This window comes from Gasterosteus aculeatus, chromosome 1 (genome assembly GCF_964276395.1).
Source record: "Gasterosteus aculeatus chromosome 1, fGasAcu3.hap1.1, whole genome shotgun sequence".
NCBI classification, from domain to species: Eukaryota; Metazoa; Chordata; class Actinopteri; order Perciformes; family Gasterosteidae; genus Gasterosteus; species Gasterosteus aculeatus.
The window spans coordinates 13,795,508-13,815,877 of NC_135688.1; the positions used below are offsets into that span (position 1 = coordinate 13,795,508).

Consider the following 20,370-nt stretch of genomic DNA (forward strand, 5'->3'; position numbering starts at 1 on the left):
GCCCGAAAATACCAAATAAACCCTTCGAGTCATCGCCCTGGTAGCCCGGTGTCAACAGACAGTAACATGAGTATGGCAGCTGTACACAGGAGGCCTCCTAAGAAGCAGAAACAGCATCCTGCTGGACATCCGGGGAACCAGCGACGTGAAGCCTATAATGAAGGTAACACATTAATACATTTGAGTAAACAGAAATACTATCAATATTTCAAACAGTTTTCCTGGAATCGCACGCAAGTGGGATATGTCTACTAACAACGTATGTTGTTATAGACCCCAAATAATTTATTTCAATTTTTCAATTGAGCTTAGCTGTTGCTACAGATATAACTCCGATATTTCAATGTAAACCTATAGAAAATAGTCTAAAGCCAACAGGCTTATAGTATAGCTAGCCGTATCCCACAAGTACCCAGATGGCCAATTTGTACCAAACGCTGCCTGGATTCCCTCTGCAGCCATGGAAGGGGAAGGTGTAGTAGTGGCCATGACTGCCTGCGTGTCTCCAGCCAGAGTTTGCATCCTCTTCTCTCGCGTGTCAATGCCCGTGCGCACATGGCAGTGCTCCTAAACCGCTCAGCGCTGAACAGATCGGGCGAGTGGCGGGCCGGAGGCCAGGGCAACGGCGGGGAGGAGTGGAGGGAGGGGGTTGTCTCAGGGGAGCGCTGCCCAGCTCGGCTATGCTGACACTGGGATGTCTCTCCGCTCTAGCCACTAATGAAATTGATCCAGGTGCTGTGGCTCGTACTGAAGTGCCACTTTTCGCCGGGTGAGAGTCGAACATAAACCAAACAGGGGCTAAATACCGGAGCCACTGCAAAGAGAAGGAAAAGCTTTGACCTTGTTAAGTAAAAGAGCGGTTTACTTTTTATGGCATCATTCTTTACAAAAGAAACAAACAAAAAAACAACCTTTCTTCCTGTTTTAGTGCAGAAATACCAGGTTTTATTTATTTAACTGCACACGGCCCCTCTGCTGCGTACAGTGTGTGCTGTCCCAGAGACGGCCCTCCTGTTAGTGTCAGGTGTCCTTGAGTGTTGGAAGCACTTGACAGGGAGATTTAATATCCAGCTCACTGGTAGCCAGACCAGCTATATCCACCCCCCCCCCCCCCCCCCCCCCCCCCCCCCAACCACCACCACCACCCTGAGCCTCCGCCTCCTGCCATCATCCTTGTGTCCTGGCTTCTTCCCCATTCGCCGCCCCTCCCTTTGGAGTGATCTCTCCATCCCTTTCCTCTCTCTCCACTTCTCCCATTCTCCCCTCTCCCCGGCCTTTGTTTGAGCATCGAGGGGGCGGACTGAGAGCGCTGCAGCGCTGTCTGTCCGCTAGTTCTCCCGCTGATTGCATTTGATCTGAATGGGTTGTTTTTTCATTTGGAGGTTATTCCCCACCACCAACCCCCACCCGACATTCTGTGGCCTGGTTCTGATGTGAAGTGTTATTTAGGTGAATAAATAAAACCCTGACATTGTGTGTTTTATGTGCGTGTAAATAAGTGTAATTGTTTTTGTCTCAAGACCATCATCAGAACAGCATCACTAATCCCCCCCCCCCCTCCCCCGACCCAAGCATTCTCGCTTACCTTGTTATTTTACTCGCATTTGCACAGTGGAATGTGGAACCTCCCAAGTTATATTCCCCCCCCATGAATCATGTTGCTATTGACTCTAATGCCTTTGTCTACCTCCTCCCTGTACTTAATCCTTTCCTGCCTCCTTTGATCTGTCTTAGCCTTCTCTGCTTAATTAACCTGCCTCCTTGGCAAGCCCAGAGACACCTCTCAAACCAGATATTCCCTCATAAATCGAACAGGCGCCTCCACCCTCCTCCCGACTACTGAGGCATATCTCACAGACTGTGGCATTGATCGGACTGACGCATGACTCGGAAGGCAAGGGCGATATTAAAAAACTGCAGACACATCTCTGCTGTATGGTATTGACTGCCCCCTGTTATATTCAGGAGGAATGGATGCATGTGTAAGTTAATCAGAAGGGCGCATGAATCTGCCTGAACCACCCAGCCTATTAGCAATTACTGTGCAAAAAGGTCTAGTGTTAAGAAAGCTCACGGTTGATTTTAAAATGCAGGCGAGTATGGCACCTCATTTTGTGTGTTAGCTTTTTAAACATGTTTGGATTAAAAGTGTTGTTGCTGACAAATCGATCCTTTGGGGCGGAAGCTGATTAGAAGATGGAAAGACATCACTTGCAGGCAGACAACGCCTTCTCTCTCTGCGTTTCATTTAGCTGTCTGTGTGATGTGTGAGAAGCCGGGCGGCAATATTGGCTCAAGGACGAGCGGCGGTGATTAATTGACTGGGGCGTTTCAGCGGATTAGAGAGCCAGCTGCTGACCGTCATGCTCACCTCTTCCTCCTCTTGTGCTCCATCCAGATTTGACCTCTCTAATTTCATCTGTTCTGTGTATAATACACCTCGGCTGTGTCTAAAGCTCTGCGTGCACGTTGTGTAGATACATACACAACTTGCAGGTCTGAGAAATCAGTTTGGTTTCCCTAAACCCCATTTTTGAATCTCTGTGGTTAATACCGTCCTTCCTCCTGTCTTTATCTCTCAGATCTTCCACCTCCGCCTATCCCACCTCCAGCAGTGCTCAAGTCGCCCACACACCCCTCCAAGGGAGTACTGGAAGGCCGGGGAGTGATTTCCCCCAAAGTGGGTGAGGTTCGAGACAAGAGAGGAGGAACGGGGGGTTATCGGCCCCGGGAGGGCTCGGACCCCAGAAACAGCTCATCTGACCGCAAAGATGCTCAAGAGAGACAAAAGAGCGCTCATGGGGGGAAAGGGATTAAACACGAGGGAAGCGTCGCCAACAAGCCGCGGCAACACCCAGGTACGACAACAAGAAGAGTTTGAGGCTTTCCTTTCATTCAATGTGCCGTGTTTTTTTTTATTATTCCTCCTCCAACTGTTCTTTTGTCCCCCGTTTCAGAGGACATTCTGCCCTATAGCCGGCCACAGTTCCCCGCAGTCAACAGCCCCCGGGACCCAAGCTCTTCCAGCTCCATGTCCTCGAGGGGGTCAGGGGGTCGGCGAAGAGGAGAAGGAGGCCGCAGGAACCCTGCAGACATGGGCCTTAACACCACAGGGGCCTTCCAACAAGGAGATGAAGAGCTTCAGGTAAAACTGTAAAAAAGAGAAGTAATCGTATAGTATGTGATGTGATGTGATGATCGAGCATGTCATAAAATGTCATAGTTGGTGATATTACACCAAGTAATGTTAACAAAAATCGTGAAAAGTCATACTAAAATAGCCATAGATTGTCATAGAAATGTTATAGTATAGTGTCAAAAAATGACATCATATAGTTTAACATACTGTGAAAGTTTCCAAAAACATATTTGTCATAAAAAATATATCATAAAAAACATCACAGTGCACAGGCTGTCACTCAATGGATCACACTGATACCGATATTTCAGAGTTTTAAAAATACAATAATAGAAATTACACATTATCAATCTCACTTATAACAATAAATATTGTGACTAAATACATACAAAATCCTCATATTTTACCTTAAATAAACTTCTCATTGTGTTGTGTTCTCCAACTATGTGACCTAATAAGGTCGTGATGATCATGGTGTCTCTATATTACGTTACCCATTTTAATCATTTCTTTATACTATATATATATATATAGATATTTGGAATATGCTACCATTGGACAATATACTGCTCATGTTATGAAAGATGAATGTTAACAAAAATGTTTGTTTTTCACTTAGATGGTAGAAAGCTGAAGAACAGACGAGGAGCAGAGGAACTGTCCTGACTTTTCCAAGAGAGGAGCACCATTGTTTCTCTTACAACTTTAAATATCTCAGTATTTCACCATCTTGTTTGCTGCCATTATGCTGTACATCAGTAGTGTTTCTTTACATCTGGAAAACAGACCAATGTTTTTTTTTTTCCTACCTTATCATTTTCTATGTCCATTTAAAAAAAGGAAAGGGCGTCTGAAGATAAGAGTGCATTCAAAACAAAATACGCAGTGGTATATTTACGTTTAATTCCAATGCAATATGGAGTGAAATCTTATTCCAGACATTGACATGACTCTGCTTGCCTCGACAAGAACTCTGGAGAGCCCAAACAGTGAGTTGTTACTGTATTGAATTAGCTGCAAGCAGAGAGGGGTGGACTGTCTGTAAATATACGTGTATACATGATGTCTTCTTGTTTTACCCACTGTGGTACCTGGAATTTGTCTCCCTTTTTTATTTTGTGAATTCTAATTTTATTATGCCAGTAAATATAATTATTATTTTATCATTTCCATCCAAGTTGTAAATTGCTATATTATTTAGCTGCCCCAAGAAAGTGCCCCTTTGGGATTTTTTTTTCTTTTCTTTTGTATTTTATAATGCACTGTTATGTTTCGTGTTGATGTCAATGTTTGTCATTTGTTTTACTTTGGTTTTAAAAGCACAATCACTAAACTTTATTTTAAACCATTCTATCTATTAACCTTTTTGTCTTACTGGAGGAAAACAGGTATGACAAAAGAGTCTAGTTAATCCTGATGATGATGACGACGATGATGATGTAGGTAAAGGTTGCTGTTTACGAAGGATGGGCTTGAAAGGAGACTCCTTGCGTTGTGATTGTCACCCTCTCCAGTTCTGACACTAGCTTGTGTGTTGAAAGACAGTTAATGTGAGTCATAGCTGCAATGTATATATCTTTTCCCATTGACCATAAACTCAGCTATTGCACATTAATCAAAATGGTTATGTTGTCTAATAATGCACTTAAACAAATGTCAAATACAGGAAATAAGAGTCACTTTGGGAATCTGGAGAGGTTGTAGTTGGACAAGAAGAGTCTCTTTTCTTGATAAGGTGATGGTAATGGGTCCCTGTTTTTAAGAAGGAAGGGTGCTGTTGTTTATTCATATGACATCTGCAAACATTTGTTTCGTAAAGCAAAAAAGTAAAAAGAAGTAATAAAAAATTCAAACTACACATTCTCCCTTGTTATTATGTCAACATCCTCTGGCAGGAGTGTCTCTTTTCTTTATGTTAACAAAAACTGAACTGAACAACAATGAAGTTTTAGAAAACTGTTTTTATGTTCAATACTTATACGATGGCTTTTTAAGCGTTTATAATTATTTGGTCAGGTCCAGTCGACCTAACAAGGGACATGTCAGTCACCCCCGATGCTTTTTATTGAATAATATCGAAACAGTCTTAAAATAAATACTGAAAGTAACGTATTGGAAACTGGCAATTTTATCGGGTCCATCAAAATTAGAGGGGAACATCACATGAATTAAGGATTCTGATTATTTCAATGGCCTAGGAAAAGGCTTATCAATGTATTTAACACAATTACTCTCTCTTAAAACTAGCAGCCAAAAATAAACCAAATTTGTAATCTCATCAAGTATAAAATCCGGAGCTGCTGCATAGACAAGAAATGGGAAATATTTTTTGGACCCCAAGTTTGTTTTCTTTTTCAAACCAGGCAGCCTTGTTTGGGGTTTGAAAGAAATGTTTGTAGATAAAAAGTCACAATAGAAGATAGATAGAAGAAGAAGAAGTTATTGTATAGTTCTTGTATATTGTATAGTTCTTCAAATGAAGGTTAAAGAATTGTACGTGTCAAAACGTTTTTTTAAAAAGGCCATAGCTTTATATTCATGACATATTCATAAAAAGTATAGTATGCGATGCATGCTATAGTGTATGATAGTATATAGTATGTCAAACAAGGAAGAAACCATGTCAAAAAAGTCACTGCATAGTATTTCTAAAAAGGTAATAGTATAAAAGTCATGCTACATTATAACAAAGGAAGTCAGATTCCTTGTATGTCTAACATATTTTGGAAATAAATGTTCCTCATTCTTGAAAGTCCTGAATAGTCCTTTACAGTCAGACAGCACGTAAAAAATATATTGATGAGTCTGTTGAAGAAACGTTACAGTAAGGTATATTGTACAAAATCCTTAAAAAGTCTTAGAAAAATTCATGACTAATCAGAAAATCATATCATAGTATGCCAACTTTTTTTTTTTACTTTAATAGTCATAATGGAGAATGTATGTCATCAAAATCATTGTTGTATTATAAACAACATATATGTATGACAGAGGAATACGCTGTATTTGTCTGTCATAACTTATACCAATACAGTAGGATTTTCTAACTTAACCAATACAATAAGTATTGCTGCTTAAAAGATGAAAACAACTTTAATCTCCAATAATTCATTTTATGGTTATTAATACCTGAATGAACGCAAAATACATAACACTAACATTTGTGAAGCTTTGAAATAAATATTCATAAGTAGGCTGATTACTAAAAAAATACATTTGTTCTAGCTTTAACTGAGAAGCATTAGAATAAAGCTCCACGTCATTGCATCCACTGCATTGTAACATGAAATCATTTTAGCTTGGCTCACTGGAGAGGACACAATGTACCGTCAAGGTGGGAACCATCAATATTCTTGGCTCAGAGGCTAAACAGTCATTTATGTTCTGTACAGTAGCTATTCAAATGCATTACCTAATGCCAATTCCATTAGTGTTTGCCATTACTCACAATATCAGTATCCCATGTCATTCAGTGAAGACATTTGGAGCAATAGAGGGAGGCTCAAACCAACGGTGAAGGGATTATGTTCAATTTGACAGGCCTAGATTGCTGCCAATTAGGAGTAAGGAGGCATCAATGAGGTTACATAAGAGAGCAGACACAGTGTTCATCGTATTTCACAGCACTCGTGTCAGTGGGATTACTGCTGACGCTGCAAAACAAAATACCCGTAAAACCAGAGGATGACATTCCCCGCCACATGGGGAGTTCTAGACAGAAACTTATTCCAATTAGAGCCCAAAAGAAATGAGATGTTCCAGTTTCTTACGTCGAACCTGGCCGCTGCCTGCTCTCCCGCAAGCAATAACGTGGCCGATGGGAGTCTTTAATGTCACCCGCTGACGGTCTGTCTTATCGAAACACCACAGATGAAGAAAGAGAGACGGTTCCTACCACTTATACTTTCTACAACTAAAATGGAAGTTCTGTTTTTCCAAGCTAATGACTATGGCTGGACTCAGGGGACTAATGGCTCACAGACACGCTCTTCCAATTTACTGCAACAATCGTTGGATATTCTTGTTCATCCTAAAATACATTTCATTTTGGGTTTATTTTAGTGCCTAAAAGTATAGGACCGTAGAGATGTAATCTCATCATTTTTTTTCTCATCAGCATTTACACATTTGAAATGTATCATTTTCCTTGGAAATGAAATAATGTCATTATTGTCAAATGGATTGTTTATTTAGAAACAATTTAATAAGAAACATAGAAAAATAATTCGACAATGTTTATTATGGTTCAGCTATGGTGCCGTGGTCCCGGAATGCCCAACCCCCCCCCCCTCCTCCTCCTCCTCTGGTCTCTTTCAGCTTTTGGAGCTCCCTCCTCCCTTCATTCCCGCAGGTGTTCGCTAATAGGCCTCTTTCTGAACAAGAACACATTTGGAATAGGGGAGAGCATCGGCGTATGCATTCATCCATCATTTTAATGAATGGAGGTGTGTCCAGGCCCCAAAATGAGATGCAGGTAATTAAGGATATTAAGCGGGTACACTGGCTGCTGGGATTATTCACCCTGTAATAGAATGAATATGCACAATGTCTGCTCGGGAGTGTAGTGGCATGTCTACAGAACTAAACTGCTTTCAACTATTGGTTGGACAAAAAAAAGACCTAAAGACCCCAAAACACCTTGGGCTTTGGGAAATAGTGAACGATATATTAACCGCTGTGATATTTCATATGGTTTTAATGAACCATATAATTAGATGATTCATTAGGTTTGATCTACAATTGGTAGATTAGTACATTTTAGAGAACAAAGTGTTTGCAAAACTATCTTTAGCTTGTGAAACTGCATTTTTACCACATTTTATGTCAATGCACATATTTAATAATAGGCTACATGTTCAACTGTATTGTATTAACATGCCTTGCCAATAACTGGTCATTTGTTTAGCCACAGTAAATGTCAAACTGTGTATATAACAAAACTTCTCCCACCAGAAAGACTTGATCAAGGTTAAAACTTATACAACAAACTAAAAGGTTGCATTGATTCGCTGATCAATAAAGAATATCAAGCCTTTTCCTTAAGTTTATTTGACAAATTCTGATCACTTAAACTAGCACCTACACGCATCACGTCCATAACTTTATCAACTTCCCACAAATTCAGTCAGGATCCAATTTAGCAATGTCAGCATGAGACCTAATCACTCTGTATAGCAATAAAGAGCTACACATCTGTAATCCACAGTAGTTTCAAGCATGCTCTCTTTACCCCTTCAATGTTTCAATTTATCCAATCAACAATTTGAACTGCTGTCGCTTTACACCACGTTCCAGCAGCCGTAAACTAATGTATTTTGTGCACATTCAGGCTGTCTCTCATTTCTGAACGCCAAGCTGCTTCATTAACCTCCTTCCCCAACTAGGAGGTAATTAAGTGTACAGCTGTGCACTGCCTGACAACTCATCTTACTGTCGCCATCCGACGCGCCAGCGCCAGCAGAGAACTCGCCGCCACAGGTGCACAGTGTGTAGACGGCTTACCGGCACCTCTTCACAGACACTAACACGGCAGCTGCAGGTCAAACGTCACCTCTTCAGACAATCAATCAAAACTCATTTCTGTTTAATGATCTCACAAACCAACTCATCACAATTTCACATCATTACAAAAAAGTTGTTTTTAATCAATGTTAAACAGTTTGGCTTGTTTCAACCAGTGAAATTTGAGCGGAGAGGCGTTAATGTAAGAGATAAAAGTCAGCGGTGATGCAGCCGGACGTAATGAGAGAGGGAGTGTGGAAGGAAGCCAAAACCAAGTTTTTTTAATAACTGGGAAGTAATCTGGGTGATTGGTACATCCATTTGTCATTCTAACCATCCTTTTTTAGTGCCGATGGGGTCCGCACAATTAACCCAGAGGAATATATGGCCTCCTCCTGCTGACGCCTTGAATCTTCCCTCCCTCAGCTTTTCCTCCGCCGTCCTCTTTGCATCTGCAATCTGATCTCACCATGAAACATTTAATATTACCCATGAGTTATCGTCTCTATCAAAGTGCTTATGGTAATTATTAATACTGCTATAAGCACTTTGATTAGCAGAATACATTAAAAAGATTCACTGCAGTCTGCGACTTTCATAAGTTGAAGAAAGAAAATCAGACACCAAAGACGAATCCAAAGAGGCCGATCAATTGTGTCTTAATCACAAGAGCACCGAAAACAGTGCAAAACTATTCCATGTTGAGAGAAACAGTTTCAAGGATGGACATACAGTACACAAAACATGGTCCATGAAGACAAGGTTTACAACAAAGCAGTCAAAAATGGAAGTTAATAAGCATATAGTTAACATATACTGTATATATAAATAGAAACATATGCATATTTTGTGTTTGAGTGACATCACTTCACACCTGAGTGAACCTGCTGGACAATTTACTTAGTAAATCTTCTCTAGAATAAAGTACTTTATTTTAAGATGCAAATGTTTCAAAAAGCTTTCTGTTGTGCATTTTATTTTTTATAATCAAGTCCTTATTTTAGAGAAATGAGCAAAGATCACTTATTTATCATTAGATTACTTTTGCAGAAAGAAATAATCTCTAATTGAACTTTGTTGGATTCCAAATAGATACCTTTGTCATAGAGGATAAGCAAAAATTGAAAGACTACAGAACTTCAGCAGTAACCAACACCACTAGCTAACTATAAATAGTAATTATTTGTATCACACCAATCAAATTATTGACTTGTACCTTTTTTAGAAAGAGAGAGAGAGTAACAGAGAAACCATTGAACCATTGGCAATGTCTGCTTTTGCAGAAATGCTGTTAATTACATGTTAGATAATAACCTTCATCACATTGATGCAGACATTCTACAAAAATGAAAAACAGATCAAAGCAAGGGATGGAAATACAATCTGAAGCAATATCCAAAATCAATTACCTTATGAACCTACTTAAAAGAAATGTTTTACCAGGCGTTCATGTTCCTCAGTCCACCTACTGGGGATAATTGATGGTTCCTGTACAGACAACAATATTTATTTCATAAAATACAATAGATTTCTGCTAAATGTTGTAATGGAGCTCTAATAAAGATCCTTCCACACAGAGAGAAATACGGTGGAGATGTAATTTCCCAGTAAATTCAAAGAAATCCATTGGTAGGCTTTTGTCTGAGAGAAGGTGTTTTGTATAGCTGTAAAGACATTATTGAAACAACCCATGAACTTCTGCTACTCCACCCCGAGGTTAGGAATGCACAATGCAAACATAAAATCACACCATTCAAAAGCGACATGTTTTCATTGCTCCACAACGACGCCGAAACACCGGCCCGACCAACCACGGAGGCTAAACGTAAATGATGAGAGACAAAAGGCCCGGCGGTGCTCGATGCTCAGCGAGGCCGCATAATGGGGATGAATTAGGCTGTTTTCTCTGTCAAATGACCTGAGGAGTGCTGATGATTTTAATGGCCGGTGCTCTTTAGGAATTGATTGACAGAAATTGAGGACACGGCTGAGCAGGCTGTGGAGGTATTGGAGGAGGGAAGCGCGGTGGTTGAAGGGATGTGGGGGGCCGTTGGATTCATGTTGCCTCCCCACCCACCACTCGTTCCTCTGTTTTTCTGTTGCTGACAGCCTGCTGATTGACTGAGTACGGAGGATGAGACACAGGCTCAAGGCGCTTTGTGTGGCCTTGGGGCTCTCTTCTCTTCCCATAAGATGGCTGATGTGCTTGTGTTGCCGTCTTAAGCTGCCCAGCCATTTCTCTCCTTTATGACTTTGACCTACTTGAGAGCAACAGCTGTTACATTTCATCCTCATTTATTGTTTAATTTGATATATTTGTATGTTAACTAATTCATTTAAAGCAGATAACGAGAGTGATTGCTGAAGACAGGGCAGAATCATATGATTGGCTTGAGGTTGTATGTTATTTGACTGCAGTATATTTCCTAGATTGTGTTCGGAGCTTGTTCTATTGATTATTATTTTTCTCCCTATCAAAAAAGACTAATGAGCCCAAAGAATTCCACTAGAAAGGTTAATACAATATTGAAATGTCAGGAGATTAATGATATTGTTCGTTCTTCCTATGGTCCTATTGGAAGGGGTGACAAATGTCTTGCCCTTTTCACTCCGTTCCTCCCTATTTGTGATATTTTTCTCCATTCCCCTCTGTGTGCCTCTTCCTCTTTTATTCTCTACCGCCCATTTTTTTTTTCTTCCTCCCTCCCTCTATCTCTTCCTCGTTCTACTCCGCTGACCGTGGTCTCCAGATGCCGGGGACCGATCCTCAACGCTGCTTGTAAAACGCTGCAGCTATATGCAGTGACACAACACAGGAGATGGGCTGTGCTGTGCACCCAGTGCGTTTGTCAGTAAACGAATAGCACTGATCCATCTTCATTAGGAGGCGGTGAGCTTTCAACACGAGGAGGCTCCTTATGCACCACACCATCCAACGCTATTGTTACAGTTCAGCTTCGCCGTGGAGAGTGAAACGCCTCTTTCTCGCAAGAGATTCAAAAATCTGCTTGTGCGGTTTGGTCCTCGTCATGCAGATGTTCGCTTATACGTTGTGGGCTTCTATGTTGCACACATCGTCTCCGTGCACGCTCCCGCAGCATACTGGTAAGGGGCCCAAGTTTTAATCAACTCTGCATAATTGGAGTGATTCCCTGTCTTTCTGTATATTTCAATCCATCTGTATAATTACGGAGAATTAAAGTCTTTGTCAGAAGGAACCGGGAGGGAGAAGAAGCCTCACACATACACACTGCACCCCCCCCTCCTCCACCCTCCCGTTAACTGTAGCTCACACAATTACGCACCGTCTTGAGAGAGAGAGGAAATTACCTCTTTTGTCATCTAATTTTTCACTGGTGGGGGCTAAACGCACGTGAGCGTCAACAATAATTAAAGCACCTTTGCACAGAACGTCTTGTATATCCATTTCAATATTACAGATCCATCAATTAGCTTCACTCTTTAACAAAAGTGCTGTATTGCTCTTTAGGTATTTTCTCTGGTGGTAAGGGGAACACCCGGAAAACTGTGATCTTCCTCCTTGCTGTGGGGGAATTTGGCCGCCCGGGCCTCGGTGAGGTAATTGCATCGATGAGAAGGAAAGAAGTGGCTTGCAGGCGAGCGTGGGTCATCATTACTCTGTGTGAAGCTACCGACCCTAAGGTAGGTCATTACTGCAGCGTGTCAATAGCTGTTCTAAGATAGAGGCCAAACGTTAGACCTCCCAGGGAAAAGCGATCACTTCCTGCCTCCGGGTTAAAGGTTCAGGCAATTACAGGAACGCCAATTTATCTTCCGTCTTTACCGGGTGATCTTTTGAATTGGTCAAATAGGATCATTGCACGCAAATGGAACAAAAATGGAGATGAAAACATTTGCGTCTTTCCTCCAGTCTCCATTGTTGTGACTCGCTCTGTGTCTCTCTCATTTCCTCATCTCATCCATTGTGCAGCAGACAGCTACTATCTCTCCTGTGGCAGACATCTGTGGAGTACGGCCAAATCACTTTACCGTCCCGCAGGCCGAGCAGTTCTCCCATAACGTCCACCTCCATACGGGAAGGCCTGAATTAACCATGAAGCTAGTTTGCCAAGTCATAAGGTTTCATTAACTTTATCAAACCTGCCAATCCTTTGAATAATTGCTATTCTATAGTGTGGCACTTCCAAGCCAGTCATTGTCGCGTGTTTATGAAGCAGTTCACAGGAAATGTGCTGCACAGGTGAAGCATTTAAGACACAAAAAAGAAAGAAAAAGATTTAAGAAAATGATACGATCACAGTTTTTGCTGATTTGTTGTTCTCTGTACAGTGTATGTGCTTCTTGATGGAAAAACAATAACCATGCTACAGCCGCCTCCCAGCTTCCAAGGTATTTTGTTCTGAAATAGCCATATCCCAAACGTCAGCCCCTTTATGAAACATTCAACACACAACTCGGTCTTCTCCCTATTTCCACCTCCCTACATCTTCCCTCCCGACCGTCGCACCCTCCTTTCCTCCCTTTCATCTCTCCATCAATGTCACTCAGCCTGTAACTCCTCAAAAATTGTCGTTTCCATTGCACAATGTTTCCGACAGCCAATTCATAATGCGGCAGGACGCATCTATCTCCTGGACGGCTGAGGAATGTGGCTCCGTCCCTTCCGTCTAGTCTAGTCAGGTGTGAACTCATAGCAAAGACTTTCTTCTTTTTTGCGATATATATCATAGCAAACTTTGGGATAGATTTCAAAGGTCCTTAAAAGGTTTTGGAATGAACTACACTGGTTATTATTATTATTATTATACCTCAACCCAATTAAGATACAGGCCCTCCATGTTAAACTGTAAAATATGCTGTCTTATAAACTGTAACCAATAGAAAAATAAAACAACTTCACGTTTCCCTTAAAAAAACAGTTATCTCCTTGAGGACATTGAGGCAAAGTAAATCAGTGTAAATGTTTTTCTTGGAAAGAGGACAAATCACATGCTACATTTTTTGTCACAAGTTGCATTTTTCCAATTTGTATGTGTAATTAGGGTGTGCAGCACCCAGACATCCAACGGATAATCTGGCCTTTCTGCATTAGACTGGAAGTGGACCGTGAAAGTAATTGGTGTGCGTAGCACAAATTGGATCTAAGCGTGATGCGATTTTTATTCCTTCGAGGCAATATTTGCAAAGCGCTTAAAACAATGCTGCTGAGGCACATTTTCAAAAGCTTTATTATATACGCGTAACGTTTATGATCAAATGTTAACAGGTCCAGAAATCAACCCCGTGGTGGGAGGAAGTACGTGAAGCGTGCAGTCAACTGGGAGGAAGAGAAAAACCCTTTAAGTTTACACCCGTGACTTTGACTGCTTTTAAACGGAAATAAATATACTATGAAAAAAACACCACATGGTTTTCATCCCTCAACTGTTTCCAATCTAACCCAATTGGGATTCCTATTAGATGACTCTGGAATAAATTGCCAAATCAACCACAAAAATATGGATTGCTTAGCTGTTTTCTGAAAAAGCAATAGAAAAACAAAAGCTATTTTTTTCGGAACCGTTTTCCGTTCCTGGGAGACCAGTTTCCCCCCAAATAGTCTGAGACACTTACGAATAACATGACTGGAGAAGAATTAATTAGCAAGTAGCACCACTTGGTAATGAGATCTTGAGCTTGACCGGGTAACCACTGGGGGCTCATTCAGCCAGCCAGAGCTGAATGGGATCCTGGCATCCAAAGGGTAGAGATTGGATAGATCTGGACACTGCGCAAGCTTCCAGCCGAAAAGCGGGATTTTCATCACTTGCCAGTGTTCCTGTTGGGATGCTGAATAAGGAGGCGTGACACAGCAGACACTGGAGGCGCAGTGCCAACGGAGCTCATTTTGAGCTCTTTCTGAGATTTATAGAGACACAAGCAGAGTATGGATAATAAACTGAACATACACAATAATCCATCACATTTAAATTCTAACAGGGCCAAAAAACACTAACACAAAATCTGATGGATAACAAAAGCAAAGTCACCCCTTTGTTTACAACCGTTTTGCCGATCGGATTCGTGGGGTTAAAGACTGGTGGGATTCCTCAGGGTTGGTGTTGCGAGCCTGTGGCAGTAAACCCCCATCAATTACCTGTTACAGTCGTTTTTAATGCCGAACACGGAGGAACGTGTCAACACGGCGAGATACTGCTCCACACGGACATGAAAGCCGGGCCGTTCAAACAGAGGAAAACCCCTGACAGCATAAATTACTGGGTGGAAAAGGGTGAAGGCTCTGCGCGCGTATCACGCCTTGTTTGCTGTCAGACGGGAGACGGGGGAAACAAAAGAATGCAAAGGCGCACAGAAAAGCGCAGGAAGAAGAAAGCGTGAAGTAAAATTAGCTGCAGACTCGGAGGCGATGAGTGAATTATTTGAGAAAATAACAACTCTTGTTACTGAGTCCTCGTCTCAAATAAGTTGCCCCCAGACTTGCGTCTTCTACCTACTGCTGAGCTTCAAGTCCGTTCCCCGTCTACCATGACCTGAAGGTCTGACTTCACACAAATCACTCACTCACCCAAAAATGTGTTACTACTAAAGTTACGGACAAGAAACTTGCCAACCAACCAGCAGAAAGATAATCCTGCAGTGTCTTACTGTCATTTTAGAAGAATACTTACATGGTAAACGTGAAGCAAACACGTCCATCCGTCTTGTGGGGCGGTGAAACCGCGGGTAGAATTCGGCGTGCTTATTGTGTGGTGTGAGGAAGAGGATGTGTGGAAGTATTTGATGAGGGATATGTCTGGCTGCCTCTGTCATTGTTCGGCACAGTCGAGAATCATTTATCACAATAGGAGCACCTGGTTTCCAGAGAAAGCTTCCGCGGAGCGGGAGCCGGAACACAACAACCGGAGCAACTCAGCTCAACAAAGAGAGTGAAAAATAGCAACATCTTTCTCCACATCTATCCCTGTTCCCCCTCACACCCCCCTACCCTCCCCCCGATCCCCTCTCTCTGATGCTTTTAACATGCCTCCATCTCCTCATGTTAATTTGCTGCTTCAGTGACACGCATCATTGGGGGAGTCGTTTCTAATAACCCTCGCCAGCCCCCCTACAAGTGGCTTTGAGTCAGGCGCCGAGACGCCATTCAAATTATTAAGCATAATGGTAACAATGGTGCATTTCTAAAGCCTTACGCCCTCCATGCCACAAATGTTGTTCGCGTAACACGGACGACCGATACTCCAACGCCCCTTCCTCCCCCGCTGCCCCCCCCCCCATGCCCCCTTTTTTCTTCACAGAAGAACCCTGTGTCCCCATCTCATCTTTTTGCGGAAGAGCACGTTCTGAGCTGCTGGGGTGTATCATTTCATTTCCCCGAGCGTTTTTGCCAAAAGAAAAATCGTTTTATTTCTGGAGGATCTCGGCGTGTCACAGCCCCCTCAGTGTCACCGTCTTATCTCGTCACGATGCGGGGCCCCCCCCATCTGAAAAGGTTTCAAGGTAAGAGGGTGAGAGGTTTATTTAGCTTATTTTCCCTGAACTGAGTGAAAGTAGAGTAATTATTCATTCACGCAGGGCCGTCAGGGATGATGTGAGGATGACATTTCTCCCCTCAGCTGCTTTGTTGTTGCAGATCCAAGGTAGAAAGGAATGTCAGAGCCCAACATCTGCTGTTTTCTCCCTCAGCCTCAGCTCCATGCAACACATCTCAGGAGCCTAACTGAACTGAACCACTGGGATTTTCATTCTGATTTAAGAGATACGTGGAAGGAAGACGTGTGGGGAAGATTGCACGATTAGGAAATGCCCACACATTAATAATTAATATCATTTTACGCATATTTTTCTTTTTTTATCAACACAAGCTGTGAATTACAAATATAGGTTGCTGCAGAAAATCTACTGCCTCTAAAAGCAAACAACTCACCATCATTTGCCACAAGAGTGCACCTAATGCAATGTGATGGAGAAATGTCAATGTTAAGGTATTTGTTTACCTTCCAATATCCTAAACACGGCATATACTGCCTACTTGATGAGGTGTTCTGGGTTTTAAAAAAACAGGAAGCAGATGCTTTTGTAATAAAGACAATTAAACTGATAGCTGCACCATCTGCTATTGTCCATGACAAAAGTAATGAGCAGGAAAAAAGAGGTCAAAGATACATTTTGAGAAGGTATGAGTGTGTAGCTAAACTTTAAGCTTCTTGAAAAAAAGGTTTTGCAACCTATAGAATGAATAATTCAGCCTATAAAGTAAGCAGGGATGACATTTAACTGGAGGGAATAAAAACGGATTATAGATGCAGGATAACATTAAATATCCGTTCAAAATAATCTCCTACATTATCCCTCTCCCTTCCACCTCTCCAATGGCCTCCTGTGTGGCCCGAGCTGAAGGGGATAAGTGGTCGGGCAGCGTGTGCAGACAGTGACCTCGCCCCTTGATTAACTGATTATGCCTCAAAGAGTGGTGACATTCATGCTTGTAGTCCTCGATGGCCGTAGGGGAAAAATAGATAGTTTTACCATCAAGAAAATACGAAGGTGTCCTCTTCAGTCAAGTCATTTCAAATGTTGCAGGAGCAAATCAAGGTTATACAATGTTATACAAAAAGCAAAAAAAGTCTAAATGAATTGAAATCAAAAATAATTGAATCAAATGTCCCGGATCCTGAAATAACTTTGGTTGAATATAATCAGTTTTCATTCAGAAGTCTCTATTTTTTAAAGGACTTCACATTTTTGCAGTGGCATTGAAAACCGCCACATCTTTGTAATATTTAAAAGGTGAGGGCATGTTTCTCTGCAAGTCCTTGGAAAATAATTTTATCTGTAGAACTCTGAGCAAGACGCATGTTTAAGTGCTAACGTGTGCCAGCATACATGTATCAAATGTAGAACAATTATATTTGTTCTGTCCGAGTTTATACTTCCAGAGATGAAACGCTGCTTCTTTTTCTTCTCAGCAGAAGTCAGATAGAAATGGTTTGTTTCACGAAGACAATATGTGAAGGACATCCAGTGGGAAACGTGTCAGTCAGATAAAACATTCATGAATACATCTTTTTTTACTGGATGTTTAAGTGGCTCCACACTGTAGGAAAATGATGTTACTATATATCTCTTGCTTCTGGTGATTTACAGGACATCCACAACATTAACTGAACATAATGTAATGCTAAAAATCAAATGCCGGGCAGTGCTGGCACACAACTACCAGACGTTAACATGAAGCTTTCTGTATTTCCATCACATTATACCACATAATCCAGTCGCTCATACAGCTGGACCGAGCCTTTAATTAACGAGAGTCAGACATGGTTTTTTGGGTGTCTCCCACTGTGTTCGTTAACACACATCATTAATCAAGGAGGGGGTTCCCATTAAGTGGGTCACTCAGGATCATGCTAAACAATTAAGCTTTGATTAAGAGATTCTTCATCGTGGAGCCCCACAGGAGCAGGATACTTTGCAACAAAAGCTCTGCCCTCGAAAATCACTGGTACACACCGTCAGTGTGTGACAATTATGCTTAGATGAAAACATCCAGTAGCAATTTGTGGTTTTAACACACACACATGCACACGCACACACACACACTATTCAATTCACAAGTCAGCAAAGTAGGATAAAGTAGTTTCTTTTCAGCGGCCTTCACCATTACAAAACAAGACAGTCAATTACTGTTTATTTTCTGCCAATAGTTTTCTTTTTTCTCGAATAGATTCCCTCTGATTTCCCTTTTGAAAAATACTGCAAGGTGAAGTGTAACGCCCGCTCCCACCCACCTCCATCCATCTATCCTTACAGACAAATACATCACAGGAAAATTGACCTCAACAAAAATAACTACAATACAATACAGTACAAAACTTAAAGCACTCCTTTAACGTATTGAGTTGCAATACAATATGTTTTGGCAGCGCACAATCAGTGTAGCTATGCTTGTAAAAAAGAAGGAAATGTATACATATGAAATGTTTACATACGTAATGTAGTTCCAAAATGACGATTTAGTGCTTCCATCCATCTTTGGGGTTATCATCAAGGGCTCTGGCTCTGACAGAAAAAGTAAAAATAATAAAATAAATGTCTGATCAATGAACAGAGATAATATTCAGTTAAAGCCCTTATAAACCTGTGATTTACCAACTCAGCCTCGCATATTATTATATTCTAACAGTAAGCAATAACACAGTCATTAATACTCCGTTAAGGACTCAGCAGCAAAGGAGTAGCAGTCGCATTACAGAGCAACATCACTCAGACTGGTCGGGTTTGTGGCACAAAGCTTAATATATGGAATGTGTTCGTCAATAACGTCATGTTTTCATCCAAACAGGTGCAAAATAATGTGGCTTATGGAGTCATTTGTCAAATATGGAGCTATGAAGGAAATATATAGAGAGATAATGGCTGAGACAGGAAGAGGAGGGGGGGGAGGGGCAGGGGGATGAGGGATGAAATGCTAATTTTTACCGTCTGTCCCCAGCTGGTGTAGCTGTTTGACGTGTGTGATGAATGGTGTTGCATTGGTACTGCTGCCCTCTCACCTCCACTCATTGTCACCAGACCAAAGACAAAGGGAGTAAAAAAAAAACCTGCAACAAGGGCAATAGATGCTTCCTTTCATCGAGACCCCCCCCCACACACACACAGATATATGCCAGCGCATACACAGCAGCTCCCTTCTCCCAGCACGAACAGACTGATGCAGACCTCCAACCATACGCGCAGCTCACACCCCGACAGCGTGCGTCGTGCTGGAGTGTGCGTTTGCTGAGCAAACTCCTCCTTGCCCGCCTGACCAGTTTGTGCTCTCTCCACAGGCCGCCTGCTGTCTGATGCAACAATTGCACAGCTGTATGAAAGCACAGGCCTCTGGTAGTATGCAGGGGCACGGGCACTTCTCTGCATTGTGCATGTTTGCGGCACATTCTGGCAGAGTTGAGAAATCAGGAAAGAGGAGTGCACACTGGTAAACAGTTGGAAAACGACCCTCTCTATTCTGGAGAGAGACGTTAACCGGCTCTTTAAAAGACAAAATCCCCGTAAGGCAGCCGGTCCGGACTCCGTTTCCCCTCACACCCTGAAGCATTGTGCTGACCAGCTGTCTCCGGTGTTCACTGAAATCTTCAACACCTCCCTGGAGACATGCCACGTACCAGCCTGCTTCAAGGCCTCCACCATCAACCCTGTTCCCAAGAAGCCCAGGATCACAGGACTCAATGACTACAGGCCCGTCGCCCTGAACTCTGTAGTCATGAAGTCTTTTGAACGGCTAGTCCTGACCTACCTGAAGTCCCTCACCGACCCCCTCCTGGACCCCCTGCAGTTCGCCTACAGAGCCAACAGGTCTGTGGACGATGCTGTCAACATGGCCCTCCACTACATCCTCCAGCATCTGGACTCCCCAGGAACCTACGCCAGGATCCTGTTTGTGGACTTCAGCTCTGCCTTCAACACCATCATCCCGTCTCTGCTGCAGGACAAACTCTCCCAGCTGCACGTGCCCGACTCCACCTGCAAGTGGATCACAGACTTCCTGTCTGACAGGAAGCAGCATGTGAAGCTGGGGAAACATGTCTCAGACCATCAGCACCGGTTCCCCCCAAGGCTGCGTTCTCTCCCCTCTGCTCTTCTCCCTGTACACCAACAGCTGCACCTCCAGTCACCAGTCCGTCAAGCTCCTGAAGTTTGCGGATGACACCACCCTCATTGGACTAATCTCTGGTGGGGACGAGTCC

At 42.4% G+C, this 20,370-nt stretch overlaps 1 protein-coding gene across 11 annotated transcripts in view; it reads left to right on the top strand.

Moving 5' to 3' along the window:
• robo1 (roundabout, axon guidance receptor, homolog 1 (Drosophila)) overlaps positions 1–4,995 on the top strand; it is a 209,171-nt gene extending 204,176 nt beyond the window's left edge. For all 11 annotated transcript variants that reach the window (XM_040179226.2, XM_078098242.1, XM_040179254.2 and 8 more), the window contains 4 exons: positions 2–163; positions 2,583–2,858; positions 2,958–3,145; positions 3,759–4,995. In XM_040179226.2, coding sequence (XP_040035160.2) covers positions 2–163; positions 2,583–2,858; positions 2,958–3,145; positions 3,759–3,773 — 641 coding nt within the window. In that variant the 3' untranslated portion in view covers positions 3,774–4,995. The remainder of the gene's footprint in view (position 1; positions 164–2,582; positions 2,859–2,957; positions 3,146–3,758) is intronic.
• The last annotated feature ends 15,375 nt before the right edge of the window (positions 4,996–20,370 follow it).